At 44.3% G+C, this 16260-nt stretch overlaps 1 protein-coding gene across 1 annotated transcript in view; it reads left to right on the top strand.

Annotated features, from left to right (window-relative positions):
• The window catches only part of pcsk2 (proprotein convertase subtilisin/kexin type 2), an 84176-nt gene that overhangs the window by 31119 nt on the left and 36797 nt on the right, over positions 1 to 16260 (top strand). Inside the window, exons 3-5 of the mRNA XM_020516710.2 lie at positions 1341 to 1454; positions 3872 to 3980; positions 5310 to 5347. Of these exons, the coding sequence (XP_020372299.1) occupies positions 1341 to 1454; positions 3872 to 3980; positions 5310 to 5347 (261 nt within the window). The remainder of the gene's footprint in view (positions 1 to 1340; positions 1455 to 3871; positions 3981 to 5309; positions 5348 to 16260) is intronic.

Raw genomic sequence — 16260 nt, forward strand, 5'->3', positions numbered from 1 at the left:
TGCTGTGTTCCTCCAGCTCCACACCTTGTTATCTCATTTACCATAATTTCACAACGTTTTGCCTTCATGTCAACGATGGAGGCTGTGTGCGGCTTCGGAATCAATTTATTTGGAAACAGATGATCGTCAACAACCCCTGGCTTTTTAAAAGATTTCACCTCACACTCTTGAGAGCCATCATCAGAAAAGTTCATCACCAAAATTGGAATGTTCCTGCTTTTGTACAATCTTCCAATCGTGGTCATTTGTCCATCCAGTGATTTGAATCATTCCATCATTGGTGACCATTCCTTCAGCTACCTGGGCCCTAAACTCTAGCATTTCTTCTGTAAACCTCGCTGTCTTTCCCTCCTCTGGAATACTCCCTTTTATATTTACTTTGTTAAACACCTGGTCTTAATCTTCCTAAAACATCCTTCAGTGACTCAGTGTTGTATGCTTCTGTGAAATGCCTTGGGATGTTTTCCTGTGCTAACATTATCTGGAGAATGGATTCAACAGTGTCTCCATTACACAGTAGGTGGAATCAAGGACATCCTTTGATCCCCTGAATCAGAGATCACTAGTGACTCCTGCTCTAGCTTGTAATCTCTCCACTGCATTAGGGATGGTGCTACCCAATTTCACTCTTTCCCCACAATGTCCTTCATAGACATAGAATCCCTACAGAGTGGAAATAGGCCCTTCAGCCCAACAAGTGCACACCCAGCCTCAGAACATCCCACCCAGACCCGTCCCCTTGTAGTCCACCTAATCTACACATCCCTGGACACTGTGGGCAATTTAGCATGGCCAATTCTCCTAACCTGCACATCTTTGGACTGTGGAAGGAAACCGGAGCACCTGGAGGAAACGCATGCAGACATGGGGAGAATGTGCAAACTCCACACAGACAGTCACCCAAGGGTGGAATCAAACCCGGGTCCCTGGCGCTGTGAAGCAGCAGTGCTAACCGCTGAGCCACCGTGCCATCCTTGTCTTTCATCTTTCTATCTTTATGCTAGCAATTGGCAGGGGACAGTACAAAGTACACAAGGTATCCTGATTGTGTGTGACAGACTAGATGGAACATAGACTCCTTTTCTATCTACCATTGCTTGTCTATTTGTAAGGTGAAAGCTGAAGGGCAAGATCGTTGCAGAGTCTGATCTGGTGTGTTTGTTTAAAGGTATATTGAGAAACTTATGCCAGAGAAACACATCTTTCTGTTCAAATTGAGTTCTCGCTCAGTGAATAAAACATCGCAAGTAATGTAAATCGGTTTGAAATTTTTAACTTATGAATCTTTAAGCCTGAACTAGTATTTCTGTATGCCCTCAAACAGATTATTTCCCTTGCAGGTAAAACATGCCTCACAGCAAGAAGCCTTTAGCCGAAAGAAGCGAGGATATCGGAGTATTCGTGAAATTGGTATCATGATGAATGATCCTTTGTTTACTAAACAATGGTATCTTGTAAGCAACATCTGACTTACCTACATTTCTTTTACATGTTACTTGCCGTTTATGACCCTCTGCTGAAATTTTTCGTTGATATGTTGGCACAGCTGGTGAGGCTGACATTTTTCGCTCCTCCCCAGTTATCCTGAAAAAGGAGTGGTCCTCTCAAACTGCTGCACATTGTGTGTGCCAATAGGTGCCCACTCCCAAAGGTAGGACGGACCAGGCTATGAACCCAGCAGTGATGTATAAAGAGCGATTGATACCTGAAGCGGGTATGTATGAGAGATAACAAGGTGTAGAGCTGGATGAACACAGCAGGCCAAGCAGCATCATAGGAGCAGGAAGGCTGACGTTTTGGGCCTAGACCCTTTTTCTTCTAGGAGAGCAAGAATTAGAAGAAAAGGTTTAGAAATATTCATTCTCCAGCTTTCATTGTTTCATTAATTCCCAATTAGGAACAAACTTTTGTTTATCAAAATTAAAATGGGATTTTCATATTTATTGGGATTCTATTTTACTTAATTGCCAGCAATGAATACTACTGGCAAGTCGAGGCATTTATTGCCCATACCTAAAGAGCCTTAATTGTTTAGCTATTTCACTGGGCGGTTAAGAGGAAAGCACATTGCTGTGGGTCTGGAGTCACATGTAGGCCAGACCAGGTAAGAATGGCAGTTTCCTTCCCTAAAAAACATGAGTGAGCGAGATGGGTTTTCAGTACAATCTGCATTTATGTCCTCACTGTTGCTAATACTATGTTTCCATTGATGATTTATTTATTACATTTAAATTTCTTCTACCTTGCCACCTACAAGAGGCACTACAGTAACTCACCAAGCCTGCTTTGGCAGCAGCTTCCAAACCCACCATCTACCTCAACCATCTGGAAGGACAAGGGCAGCAGATACATGGGAACACCACCCCCAGCAACTTCCCCTCCAAGCCACTCACCATCCTGACTTGGAAATACATTGCCATTCCTTCACTTTCGCTGGGTCAAATCCTGGAATTCCCTCCCTAACAACATTTTGGGTCTACGTCAGAGAAGTGCTAAGGAGGCCATTCAGCCCATTGTAGGTGCACCAGTGCTGTCGCCTGGTGCCAATCTCCTGCCCCTATATCCCAGCGCACCATTTCTATCCAAATAGTCATCTAATACCCTCTTGAATTGCCTACACCCTATGAACTACTGCAGCAGTTCAAGGACACTGCTCCCAACCACCTTCACCAGGGCAATTAGGGATGGGCAATAAATTCAAGCCTATCCGACCATATCCATCTTCAATGAGAAAATGATTTAAATTAAAATGTTGTCCTCAAGAAGTTGGTGGTGATCTATATCGTGGATTGTGACCTCAACTGCAGTTTTCCATTTAACCCCCATTAAACTTTTGACTTCTATTAGACAAGAATCTATTGACGTCAGCCTTAAAAGTATTCCAAGATCCCCATCTCCATCTCCCTGTCTCTCTAGGGAAGAGAGTTCCAAAAGACTCAAGGCCCTCCAGAGAGGAAAAGAAACATTTTCTACATCTTGATGTTGAATGGGAGAGCCCTTGTGTTTAACGCGTGTTCCTCAGTTTAAGTCTCTCCTCCAAGAAAACACATATCCTTTCAGCGTCCTCCTTGTCAAGTCCCCTCAAGATCAACGTGATCACCTCTCATTCTGGGAAAGAGGGACCGGGTTTTGTTTTCAAGGAATCATGAGCAAACGCAGTTGCCTGACAGAGGAACTGTTTGAACTCCCAGGCTCAGGGCCAGAAAGGGAATGGGCAGAGGTCTCAGTGAGGACTCGAGGAGGAGGTCCCTGACATTCAGGTAAATGAGATGGGAAACAGAGCAAAGGTGGGGAAACAGAAAAGGCTGGGGTTCCCTTTGTATTCTTCTAATCCCAATCCCAGTAACCCTCCCGGTTTGCTGCTGTCATCCCTGAGACAGCACCTGTTTCAACTGAGTCTTGCTTCAATCCCAGCGATGTCAGGACAAGACAGTCCTGGTGCTAATATCATGAGGACCACCTGCCTGCAGTGAGGACTTTGAAATACAGGAGGAAAGCAGGCTATTCAGTCCTTCAATGTTACTGGGCCATTCAACCAGACCACAGCTCTCTTACCCTGCCACATTCCTGCACTGCATCTTTAAAATCTTTAATATCCAGGAATCTATTTCTTGATTTAATCTTTTGATTTCTGCCTTGAATCTACTCCATGTTTGAGCCACCATCGCTCTCCAGGAAAGAGATGCCCAGAAGCCTTCGTTTGCTGGGGATTTGGGGGTTTTGTGTCCATGGGCTGTCCCAGGCCCTACGTTTACCCCCTCACCTCACACCCCACACCCCACCTCAACCTCCATTTTTGTTGGACAGGGAGGGTTGAAGTCATGATTGAGATTTGAGAAAGAAACAGGTGCATCTTTTCCTGCTGAAACAGGTCAACACAGGGCAAGCTGATGGAACTCCTGGCTTAGACCTGAATGTGGCTGAGGCTTGGGAGTTGGGATATACTGGAAAAGGAGTAACCATCGCTATCATGGACGACGGTAAGAGATAATGACATGTCACTGCTCTTGACAACATGCTGCTCTGTTTCTTTTAATGGATAATGCATTTCTGGGGAACCTTTCCCCAGTTATAATTGCCCACTAAACACACAACACTTGTATTTAGACTTAATGATATTGATTGATGTACTTGCTGCTGAAGGAATTGTTGCACTGACACTCAGAGCAGATTCTGGGGTAGCACAGTGGCTCAGTGGTTAGCACTGCTGGCCCCCACAGCACTAAGGACCTGGGTTCAATTCCAGCCTTGGGTGACTGTCTGTGTGGAGTCTGCAAATCCTCCTTGTGTCTGTATGGGTTTGCTCCAGTTGCCTCTCACAGTCCAAAGATGTGCATGCTAAGTTATCCATAGTGTCCAGGGATGTGCAGGCTAAGTGGGTTAGCCATGGGAAACGTGGGGTTACAGAGAGAGGGTTCAGGGGGTGGGTCTGGGTGGGATTCTCTTTGGAGGGTTGGTATGGGCTGCATGTAAGGATTTTACACCATAACTGAGCAAACAGAGGGAATGCTGGAGAAACGCAGCAGGTCTGATAGCATCCGTGGAGAGTGAAACAGGGTTAACATTTTGAGTCTGGTATTACTGTTCTTAAAGGTGACACCTCGATAAGAAAATGTCAGCATGTTGACCATTTCATTAAAGCTGAAAAGCAATAGAGACCTCGGAGTAGGGTTCTGGTGAAGAGTCACCTGACTTGAAACGTTAACTCTGTTTCTCTCTCCACAGATGTGGCCAGACCTCCTCAGTTTCTCCAGTAATTTCTGTTTTCGTTTCAAATTTCCAGCATCCACCATTCTTTGTTCTATGTTAACATTACATAATTGGATAATGGATGTCACTAAAGTGATACAACTGTTCTGAGGAAGACTCATATTGAACGTGAAATGATAAATTTTGCTTCCCACTCAGCAGATGCTGCCAGACCGACTGAATTTCTACAGCATTCTCTGTGTTTGTTTCACATTTCCAGCATCCTCAGCCGTGGAATCAGAGTATCATACAGTACAGAAGAGGCCCTTTGGCCCATCAAGTCTATATCACCTCCACAGCCTTGAAATTTATGACATTTCAAGTGCTCATCCGAGTACTTTTTAAAGTTTCGGTGGTCCCTGCCTCCATTACCCTCCCAGGCAGTGCATCCTGGACCCCAGCTTTCACCATAACTGTGCAAATGCCTTTTATCCCAGATAATTCTAATGCTGCTTCTCACTGCTTCAAAGCTGCTGAAAATTGTAATTTGATCAGTTTGTAGAACCTTCCTTTACACATTTAAATTCCATTTATGTAACCTCCTTATTATTTTAATGCAGGCATTGATTACTTGCACCCTGACCTTGCGGAAAACTATGTAAGTATACAGCAGATTTTTCTTGCATGTAATTTATTTTGATGGAAGTGGTGAAAGTGTTGATCGACATTACAAGCAATAAAAGATAATAATTGATTGCCTGCAGACTGCAAGCAGTTGCTTCTTTGAATACCAAATGAACAGAAGCAGCAAACTGGCAGAATTCCTAAACTTTCATCGAGGTGTAATACGTTTTTAAAAAGGAAGGACTGCAGATCGATGGAACTGTACCATTTGTCACCGAAGATGTGACTGATTATACAATCCAGGTTCAGATTCGAGACAACAGCTACACTTGAGACATGCTTGTTTTGATACAAGGATCTCAACAACACATGAATCCTTACACAATGCGCGTTTTAGTCCAGACGAACACATCAGAGTTAAGTCATAGAGCCATACAGCATGGAAACTGACCCATCAATCCAGCTAGTCCACGCCAACCAAACTAAATTAGTGCCACTTGCCTATGTTTCGTCCATATCCCTCCAAACTTTCCTATTCATGTACTTATCCAAATGTCTTTTAAACATTGTAACTGTACCTGCACCCATCACTTCCTCTGGCAGTTCATTCCACACACGAACCACTCTCCATGTAAAAAAAGTTGCCCCTCATGTCCTTTTTAAAATCTTTCTCCTCTCACCTTGAAAGTACGCCCCCCAGTTTTGGAAAAAACCCTTGTTATTCTGTACCTATGGCCCTCATGATTTTATAGACCTCTATAAGGTCACTCCTCAACTTCCTACGTTCCAGCGAAAAATGTCCCAGCCTCTCCTTATAATTCAAACCCTCCATTCCCAGCCACAGCCTGGTAAATCTTTTCTGAACCCTCAACAGCTTAATATCCTTCCTTTAACTGGGCAACCAGGACTGTACGTGGTATTCCAGAAGAGGCCTCACCAATGTCCTGTGCAATCTCAACATGACTTCCCAACTCCTGTACTCAAAGGACTGAGCAATGAAGGCAAGCGTGCTAAACACCTTCTTAACCACCCTGTCTACCTGTGATGCAAATTTCAAAGATGTACCTGAACCCCTAGGTCTCCCTGTTCGACAACACTACCCAGGGCCCTACCGTTATTTGTATGAACCCTATAAGTAGTGATGGCTTCATGGAGACACACACAGTCCTGGTCACCAGATCACGGGAAAGATGAGATCACACTTGAGAGAAAACAGGAGCCTAATGAGAATTTTCTTTTCTTCATTCACGGGATGTGGGCGTCATTGGCTGGCCTGGCAGTTGTTACCCTGGAGAAGTTGGTGGTGAGCTGCCTTCTTAAACTACTACCATCCATATTGTGCTGTTATGATAGGAGTTCCAGGATTGTGACCCAGCGACAGTGAAGGAACAGCGATATATTTCCAAGTCAGGATGGTGAGGGTCATGGAGGGGAACCTGCAGATGGAGATGTTCCATGTATATGTCCTTCTGGATGGTAGTGGTCAAGGGGTAGTGTAGAGTGTGGCTGGAGAAGGTTGCTTATGTGACTGGAACCCCATTGTGCAGTGGTGTACCACAGGGATTATTGCAGGCTTCCTTATAGTTTGTGATATTCATAAATGATGGAGATGAGAATGTGGGGCATTGATGATTAAATTTGTGGATGACACACAGATAGGCTGGGTGGTTGACAGAGAGGAGGAAGGTGTTGGTTACAGAATGACAATAAGGGGATTGGTCAGATGGGCAGATCAGTGGCAGGGAATTTAACCCTAATAAGTGTGAGGTGATGCACTTTGGAAGAAGGAACAAGACAAAGGAGTACTCAGTGAATGGCAGGACACTAGAAAGCACAGAGGAACAGAGGGATCATGGGATGCTTGTCCACAGATCCCTGAAGGTAGCAGGACAAGTTAATAGGGTGGTTAAGAAGGCACACAGGATGCTTGTCTTTATCATGTCTCAACAAAGAAATAAAACTGTTCGGACCAGCTGGCGTTGAACTAGGAACTGGAAAAGATTAACTGCAGAAACAGCCCTGTTGACCTTACTAGCATCTGGGGGTTAGTGCCAAAACTGGGAGAGCTGTCTCACAGACTAGTCAAGCAACAGCCTGACATAGTCATAGTCACAGAATCATACCTTACAGACAATGTCCCAGACACCACCATGACCATCCCTGGATATGTCCTGTCCCAAAGGCAGGAAGGACCCAGCAGAGGTGGTGGCACTGTGGTATACAGTCGGGAGGGAGGTGCCCTGGGTGTTCTCAATATTGACTAGGCCCCATAAAGTCTCATGTCTTCAGGTTAAACAGAGCAAGGAAACCTCCTGCTGATTACAAAGTACCATTCTCCCTCGGCTGTTGTGGGTGACAGGACCACAAAATGTGCTCTGGGTGAGGGATTTCAATGTCCAACACCAATAGTGGCTCGACCGCAGTACTACTGATCGAGCTGGTCGGGTCCTAAAGGACAGAGCTGCTAGACCGGGTCTGCAGCAGGTGGTGAGGGAACCAACAAGAGGGAAAAACATACTTGACCTCATCCTTACCAATCTGCCAGCTGCAGTTGCATCTGTCCATGACAGTATCGGTAAGAGTGACCATCGCACAGTCCTTGTGGAGAGGAAGTCCCGCCTTCATATTGAGAACAACCTCCATCATGTTGTTTAGCACTATCACTGTGTTAAATGGGACAGACTTCGCACAGATCTAGCAACTCAAGGCTGGGTATCCATGAAGCACTGTGGGCCATCAGCAGCAGAATTGTACTCCAGCACAATCTGTAACCTCATGGCCCGGCATATCCCCCACTCAACCATTACCATCAAGCCAGAGGATCATCCCTGGTTAAATGGAGAGTGCAGGAGGGCATGCCAGGAGCAGCACCAGGCTTACTGAAGATGAGGTATCAACCTGGTGAAACTACCAAACAGGACTACTTGCACGCCAAACAGCATAAGCAGCAAGTAACAGACAGAGCTAAATGATGATCCCACAACCAACAGATCAAATCTAAGCTCTGCAGTCCTGCCACATCGTGTTGTGAATAGTGGTGGACAATTAAACAACTCACTGGAGGAGGAGGCCCCACAAGTATCCCCACCATCCAATGATGGAAGAGTCCAGCACATCAGTGCAAGATAAGGCTGAAGCATTTGCAGCAATCTTCAGCCAGAACTGCTGAGTGGATGATCCATCTCAGTCTCCTCCAGTGGTCCCAGCATTACAGATATCAGTCTACAGGCAATTCGATTCACTCCACGTGATATCAAGAAAAGTTTGGAGGCACTGGATATTCCAAAGACTATGGGTCCTGATAACATTCCAGCAACAGTACTGAAGACTTGAGCTCCAGAACTTGCCGCTTCCCTAGTCAAGCTGTTCCAGTTCAGTTATAATACTGGTATCTATCCGACAATGTGGAAAATTGCTCAGGTATGTCCTGTGCACAAAAAGCAGGACAAATTCAACCCGACCAATTATCACACCATCAGTCTACTCTCAATCATCAGTAAAGCGATGGAAGGTGTTATCAACAGTGCTATCAAGCAGCACCTAGTCAGCAATAACCTGCTCAGTGATGCCCAGTTTGGGTTCTTCCAGGGCTGTCCAATTCCTGACCTCATTACAGCCTTGGTTCAAATATGGACAAAAGAGTTGAATGCCAGAGGTGAGATGTGAGCTACAAGCCTTGATAGCGATGCTACATTTGATGGAGTATGACATCAAGGAGCCTAACAAAACTGGTATCAATGGTTATGAGGGGGCAAACTCTCCACTGTTTGGTGTCAAACCTGGCACACAGGAAGATACTTGTGATTATCCGAGGTCATCTCACCTCTAGGACATCTCTGCAGGAGTTCCTCAGGGTAGTGTTCTAGGCCTAAGTATCTTCAGCTGCTTCATCAATGACCTTCCCTCCATCATAAGGTCTTAAATGGGGATGTTTGCCGATGATTGCACATTGTTCAGCATCATTCGCAACTCCTCAGATACTGAAGCAGTCCATGATCAAACACAACAAGATCTGGACAATATCCAGGCTTGGGCTGACAGGTGACAAGTAACAGTTGTGCCACACAAATGCCAGGCAATGACCATCTCCAATAAGAGACAATCTAACCACTGCTCCTCAACATTTAATGGTGTTACCATCACTGAATCCCTCACTATCAACATCCTTGGGTTACCATTGGCCAGAAACTCAACTGAACTCACCACATTAACAGAGTGGCTACAAGAGCAAGTCAGAAACTAGAAATACTGCGGCAAGTAACTCACCTCCTGACTCCCCAAAGCCTGTCCACCATCTACAAGGCACAAGTCAGGACTGCGATGGAATACTCTCCACTTGCCTGGATGAGTGCAGCCCCAACAACACTCAAGAAGCTTGACACCATCCAGGACAAAGCAGCGCACTTGACTGGCACCACATCCATAAACATCCACTCCCTCCACCCACCAACGCTCAATAGCAGCAGTGTGTACTATCTACAAGATGCACTGCAGAAATTTGCTAAAAATCCTCTGACAGCACCTTCCAAACCCACAACCACTTCCATCTAGAAGGCCAAGAGCAGCAGATACATGGGAACACCACCCCCTTGCATGTTCCTCTTCAAGCCACTCACCATCCTGACTTGGAAATATATTGCCGTTCCTTCACTGTCACTGGGTCAATATCCTGGAATTCCCTCTCTAAGGGCACTCTGGGTCTACCTACAGCACATGGACTGCAGTGCTTCAAGAAAGCAGCTCACCACCACTTTCTCAAGGACAAGAAAGGACAAACAAAAAAAACTCTGTCCAGCCAGTGATGCCCACATCCCACAAGTGAATAGAAAAAACTTCGATTATAAGCACAGGGAGGTTATGTTGGAGTTGTACAGGATTTTGGTTAGATAGAACACAGCTGGAGTACTGTGTGCAGTTCTGGTCTCTACACTATCGGAAGGATGTGATAGTACTGGAGGCGGTGCAGAGAAGATTCAGCAAGATGTTACCTGGGCTGGAGCCTTTCAGCTCTGAAAAATGCTGGATAAGCACAGATTACTTTTGAGCAGAGAAGGCTGAGAGGGGTACAGGGACCAATTTGAGGCATATAAGATGATGAGGGGCATGGACAGAGTGGATAGAAAGCAGCTATTCCCCTTAATTGAAGAGTCAATAACAAGAGGGCATAATTTTAAAGTGACAGGCAAGAGGTTTAGAGGGGATTTGAGGAAAAAACCTTTTCATCCAGAAGGTGGCAGAATCTGGAATGCACCGCCTTGGAGGGTAGTGGAGGCAAGAAACTTCACAATCTTTCAAATGTACATGGATGGACACTTGAAGTGTCATTACATTCAAGGCTATGGATGTAATAGGGGAAAGTGGGACTAGTGGTGGTAGTAGTAAAGGACCTCTTAACTATTGTATGTCTCTATGATTCTATGGTTTGGAAAATTGAAGGAGGCTTGATGAATGCATCCTGTAGATAGTGCACACAGCTACAACTGAGCATCAGTCATGGGAGCTGGCAGCTGGATGTTGAAGGTTGTGGATGGAGTTCCAATCAGGCTTGATGCTTTTTCCTGGATGATGTCAATTTTCCTGGGTGGTTCTTGGAGCTGCACCCATCCAGGCAATTGGGGAGTTTTCCATCACACTCCTGGTTGTGTCTCATAGATGGTGGACTGGGTTTGGGCAGTCAAGAGGTGAATTACTCACTGCAGAGTTCCCACCCAAGAATAAAGAATTTGAATGCTTAGGAAACATTGGATAGGCTGGGATTATTTTGTTTGAAACAGAGGAAGCTCTGAGAAGATTTAATCGCTGTGTGAAAATGTGAGTCACATAGGTAGAGTGAATATGGTGGACTATTCCCACAGCAGATAGTTCAATAATAGTTCAGTAATGAAGGGGCTGGGTCTACTTTAAGTACTTGATAAAAAGACTTGCTGAAAGGTTTAAATAAATAGGGACAGAGGAGGTACATGTGAAGTGTGAAGTCACATCAGATGAAACCATTGCCTTTGTTTCTGTATGATGGATGTGATTCTAACCGTCATGCTCCAAAGCTTCCAAATCATGATGCTGCAGTTTCTTAACAACAGAACAGAAATCTATTACACAATGGATGAAAACAAATAGGACCAAAACAAATAAAAAAACCAAGGAAACGAGATTTAGAAGACACTTTAGAAAGGTCCTGAAACAGACAGCAAAACAATGTTTTCAATTTATTTCCCACCAGTATCTGTAACCTTTATATCATGACTGGAAGTTCAACTTAATTGATTTGTCTCAGTTTCTGTCTTATGAACTGTGGATTCTTCTTACATGACATCACCCAATGAAGGAGCAGCGCTCTAAAATCTTGCGATTTCAAATAAACCTGTTGGTCCTACTCCAGCATCTCCACACCAGACCTGGTCTCTGATATAGGCTAAGGTCAGAAGTCACATGACACCAGGTTATAGTCCAACAGGTTTATTTGAAATCATAAGGTTTTGAAGCGCTGCCCCTTCATCAGATGAAGTGAAAGAGAAACATTCAGGCACAGAATTGTCTCTCACGTCACCTGATGAAGGGTCAGCGCTCAGAGAGCTTGTGATTTCAAGTTAACGTGTTGGACTATAACCTGGTGTCGTGTGACTTCTGACCTTGTCCACTCCAGTCCAACAGACATGCTCTCTGATACAGGCTAGATTAGGTCATTGGTCTGGAAGGATTGTCTGCCCTAATTTCATATTGAAAGTAGCTCTTCTCAGAAGTAATCAACACCCTTATGTCACTATATTGAAATCCAAACTTTAGAAATAATATTTTATCTATATATAAAATTACATATTTTTCATCCTAATGCAATACTGCAATATCAAAAACATGAAGCCTCAGCCCTTCTGATTTTAATTGATATTAAGATTTTACTATTTTTTCTTACTTTTTCCTTCTGTTTCTTTTCTCCATCTCTTAATCAGTCATTCTATCACGCACTTCATGTCTTCTTCTGTACCTGATACAAGGTTTGCTCTAGTTTGCACTTCCTCTCAGTCCTTACCTTATTCATTTTGCAATCCATCACTTTAATTGGTTAAGGAATACATAGTGGTTTGCACTGTACATTAAATAGCCTAAATGTCTAGTTTCCCTTCTTACATGCCAATGCTTCCAAAAACTTGGCATGCAAGATATTCAAAACTTAAATGTGTAAGGATGACTCTAGCTGTCCTGCAACTGCACACCATGACCCATTGTCAGTGCTTTGGACCAATTATTTCCCCACCCTCAACACTGTGCTCGATTCTCTGATATAATATGTATTCCAAAGCCTTTCTTGTGAGAACAATTGCCAAAAATAAATGAGTTCTTCGAGATGGTTTCAGTTTCATTGTTTTGACACTGAACAGAATGAGGCTGAATGAATGTACATGTCTTTCTTTCGAATTTCACTTTGTAATTTGACAAAGTGCTAGAAAATAAAGGGGGGTTGAATCAGGGATTGTTAGAAGCAGGTGGTGACATGCCTGTTAATTTGATCACGGGGTGAAAACTCCTTCAGGCCCTGGCTATGTCACTGTGACAACTGACTCATCTGGTGTCTCGTCAGATTAAAACTCATCGACGTTGTAGCTGAAAAGAATCCTTCATGTAATAAAAGCTTAATGAATCATACTGAATGCCCTGAGGGGGTTGGGGAGGGTTGGGGAACTGGGGAACACTAGATTATGAAGTTTATGTGCATTGTTGTTGAGGGAGACCGAAAGAAGCAGAAATGGGGAAGTAGTTCCGCTCAACATCAGAAACGAAAACATCAACCCAACTTGCATTGAAACCGTGGCTCGATGATAAACTGAGGGAACAAACGTGGAAGAAGGTTCCACGCTTAGGAATGGGAAAGGCCACTCAGTCCCTTGAGGGGGAACAAAGGACAGTCATGATTTCTTAATAGTACCCACTGGGGCCCTCCGTCACCCATATCTGCCTGTCCAACAAAGAATTAACAAAACGACAACCTGTATTATTTAAATAATCGCAGGCTGTAATGCAGAAAATAGGCTGATTTTCTCAAACTGTCCCAATGTTCAGAAGGTTCACAAATCTGTGAAGGACCGTCACGACATTAAGGCAATGTCAAGATCTCCCAGAACCACTGGAACATCTCTGATGAAGAGTCATCGAGACTCAAAACATTGGCTTGCTCTATCTCCAAGGATGCTGCCTGACCTGCTGTGATTTCCAGCATTTTTTTGTTTACACCACTGGAACATCTCTCATCCTGGCTATAAATTGGCAGCAAGCCCCTGCATAATGTAGTCAGGTGTGCAGCTAGCTTAATGGCTACAATCGCAGAATGACTGAACAGGTTAATTCAACAAGCAGACTTCTTTTCAATCTTGGCTAAGTTATTTCAGAAAGAAAGTTGGTTCAGTTCCCTGAGATTTTCATTTTGCGGTTGGCGAATTAATATTTGTGATTTTCTTGCCCAGAATTGCATATCTCGTGGAAATGCATAAAATTCTTGGAGAGCCTGGCAGATACTGAGAGGTCCTTTTACCCTCTTCCATCTCCAGCTGGTGAACCTAAAATAATGGATCAGACGGCAGGCTGTTCCCACTGGCTTTGAGATCCCGACGATGGGAGCAGCTGAGATTCCTGAACCCGCACATGGTGGCAGTGAGAATGGGTGAAGTGGATGCTGCTGGGGTAGTTCTACAATGTGGGCACTATCACAGTCTTTAAGTAAGCAGGATTTAGACTGGGTCGGCAGGGAGACTGCTGTGAGCCAGGGCCAGATACGATGATAGCCTCTTATTGATGCACCCACCCCACCTCATAAATGTAAGGTTTGTGAACTCTGACTTCAATGTCTTCACACAGCTTCACCCCCTCTAACCTCACTCACCCAGCTACAGTGAGAACCCTGTTGATATTGGCAAGAAAACATCAGAGAGATAGCTCCAGGCCTGCACTCACAGAGCCACAGAATAGTTATGGTACAGAAGGTGGCCATTCAGCCCATTGTGCCTTCACCGGTTCTATCCCCTAGTGCCAGTCTCCTGCATTTTCCCTATATCGTGTGCTGCAATTCCAGATATTTTCTAATCAACCTGTTCAGATGCATTATGACACATCTCCAGAGCAGGAAGGACTTGAACCCAAACCTCCTGGTTCAGAAGTAAGGCCACTCTACCATTTCTATCCAAATGATCATCCCATGCCCTCTTGAATTTAGTTATTTCAAGGCACAATTTTTCTGAGCCACCCGCTCACACCAAGCCCAACCTCTGATAACTCAAACAGATTGGTGCAAATGTAGACCATTCCACCCATTGAGAGCCTCCCTGCCATTCTATATAACTGCAGCTGAAGTTGGACCTCAACTGCACTTTCCTGCGCTCGCCTTTGATTCCTTGAGAAACCAAATCTGTCTTTCCTGGCCTTAAATCATCTTCAACGATGGGGCATCCACAGCCCTCTGTGGTGAAGAATTCCTAAAATTCACAACCCTTTTTTTGGGAAGAAATTCTTCCTCATCTCCGTCCTTCAACAGCGTTCCCATGTTCTAGACTCCCCAACCAGAGGCAGAAGCAACCTCTCAGTATTTACCTTATCAGAATCATTGATGTTCAATCAGGTAAGTAGTAAGTCAATCAGGAAAGTTCAGCTCATGACCTCAATTTGCTATGTAGGACTGAGATGAAGAGAGATTGCTGCAATCGGAAGGCTGCTAATCTATGGAAGAATCTACCCCACATGATTGTGGGTATTTAGTCATTCAGTCATGCAGCACAGAAGAGGCCCTTTGGCCCATCAAGTCTGTGGCAACCCATCTCCACTAATCCCACTTTCCAGCCATTGAGTAGATTCAAGGCTGAGATCAATAGGATGTTGGATGATCGAGGAATTGAGGAATATAAGGGACAGACAGAAAATAGAAATGGAGGTAGAACATAGGCTCTGGTTGTATTGAATGGGAAAGTCAACTCAAGGGGCCAAATGGTCTCAGCCTGCTCCTGTCTCTTCTGCACTTGTGTCCTCGTCATTGGCTTGCACATTTTCGGCTTAGTTCCACCATAGGCGCCACTGCAAGGCAAAATATTGATGAGGAGTCAAGTTGATCCCTGGAAATTATCAGCTATTAAATTTGGATGATCCAATCAATCGAATTTTACAACTGGTTGAGATAATGATGGTGGGTGAATTTGTGACACAGCCCATCTTATTTATGAAATATGTGCTTTAATTCACATGCGAAGGAGCGCTGTTTCTTCAGGGAAATGCAACACATCAATTTTAGCTATTAAAAATTGACAGGATCCTATAAATATTTGAACAGAATTAGCTGCACATAAATGGCTGATGTTCAGACTATCACGGTGATTGTGCGAGTTCAATTATGATGTATTGAACAAGCCTTCACTACAAACCTCAATTTCAGTTCAAACATTTTTAAAGTTCTGATTAATGGATGATCACTGCCTTTATTACAGTAGCAAAGCCGCAAGCAACAACAAGTACCTGATTATTGATAGAGGTGGGCCTGATAAGTGGGTGATTGACAGTCTATGCTCCCTGTAAGTTAGGGAATGCTCTGTCGAAGTCATCTGGCCAGCAACAGGGTAAGGAGCCTGCAGCTGGGTTGGAACGGTCAGTGAGAATACATGTTAGTTTGAGTAAAGGAGGAAGAAATGGGAGGTAGGGTACTGTCCTCTGTATCTTGAGGAGGGTCATGTCATCAATGGTGGAGATGTCCAATGTAAGCTAGGGTCTGATCATTATGGTGGAAAGGATAGGGACAGTATTGTTGCATCAGGAAGGGGAGGTGTCACCAGTATATCAGAAAGGAAGATAATTGTATTGGTCTAAATCAGAAGTCACATGACACCAGGTTATAATCCAACAGGTTTATTTGAAATCACAAGTATTCAGAGCGCTGCTCCTTCATCAGGTGAAGTCCATATCATGTATTGGTCTGTG

The sequence above is a fragment of the Rhincodon typus genome, chromosome 9, assembly GCF_021869965.1.
Source record: "Rhincodon typus isolate 14 chromosome 9, sRhiTyp1.1, whole genome shotgun sequence".
In the NCBI taxonomy this organism is placed as follows: domain Eukaryota; kingdom Metazoa; phylum Chordata; class Chondrichthyes; order Orectolobiformes; family Rhincodontidae; genus Rhincodon; species Rhincodon typus.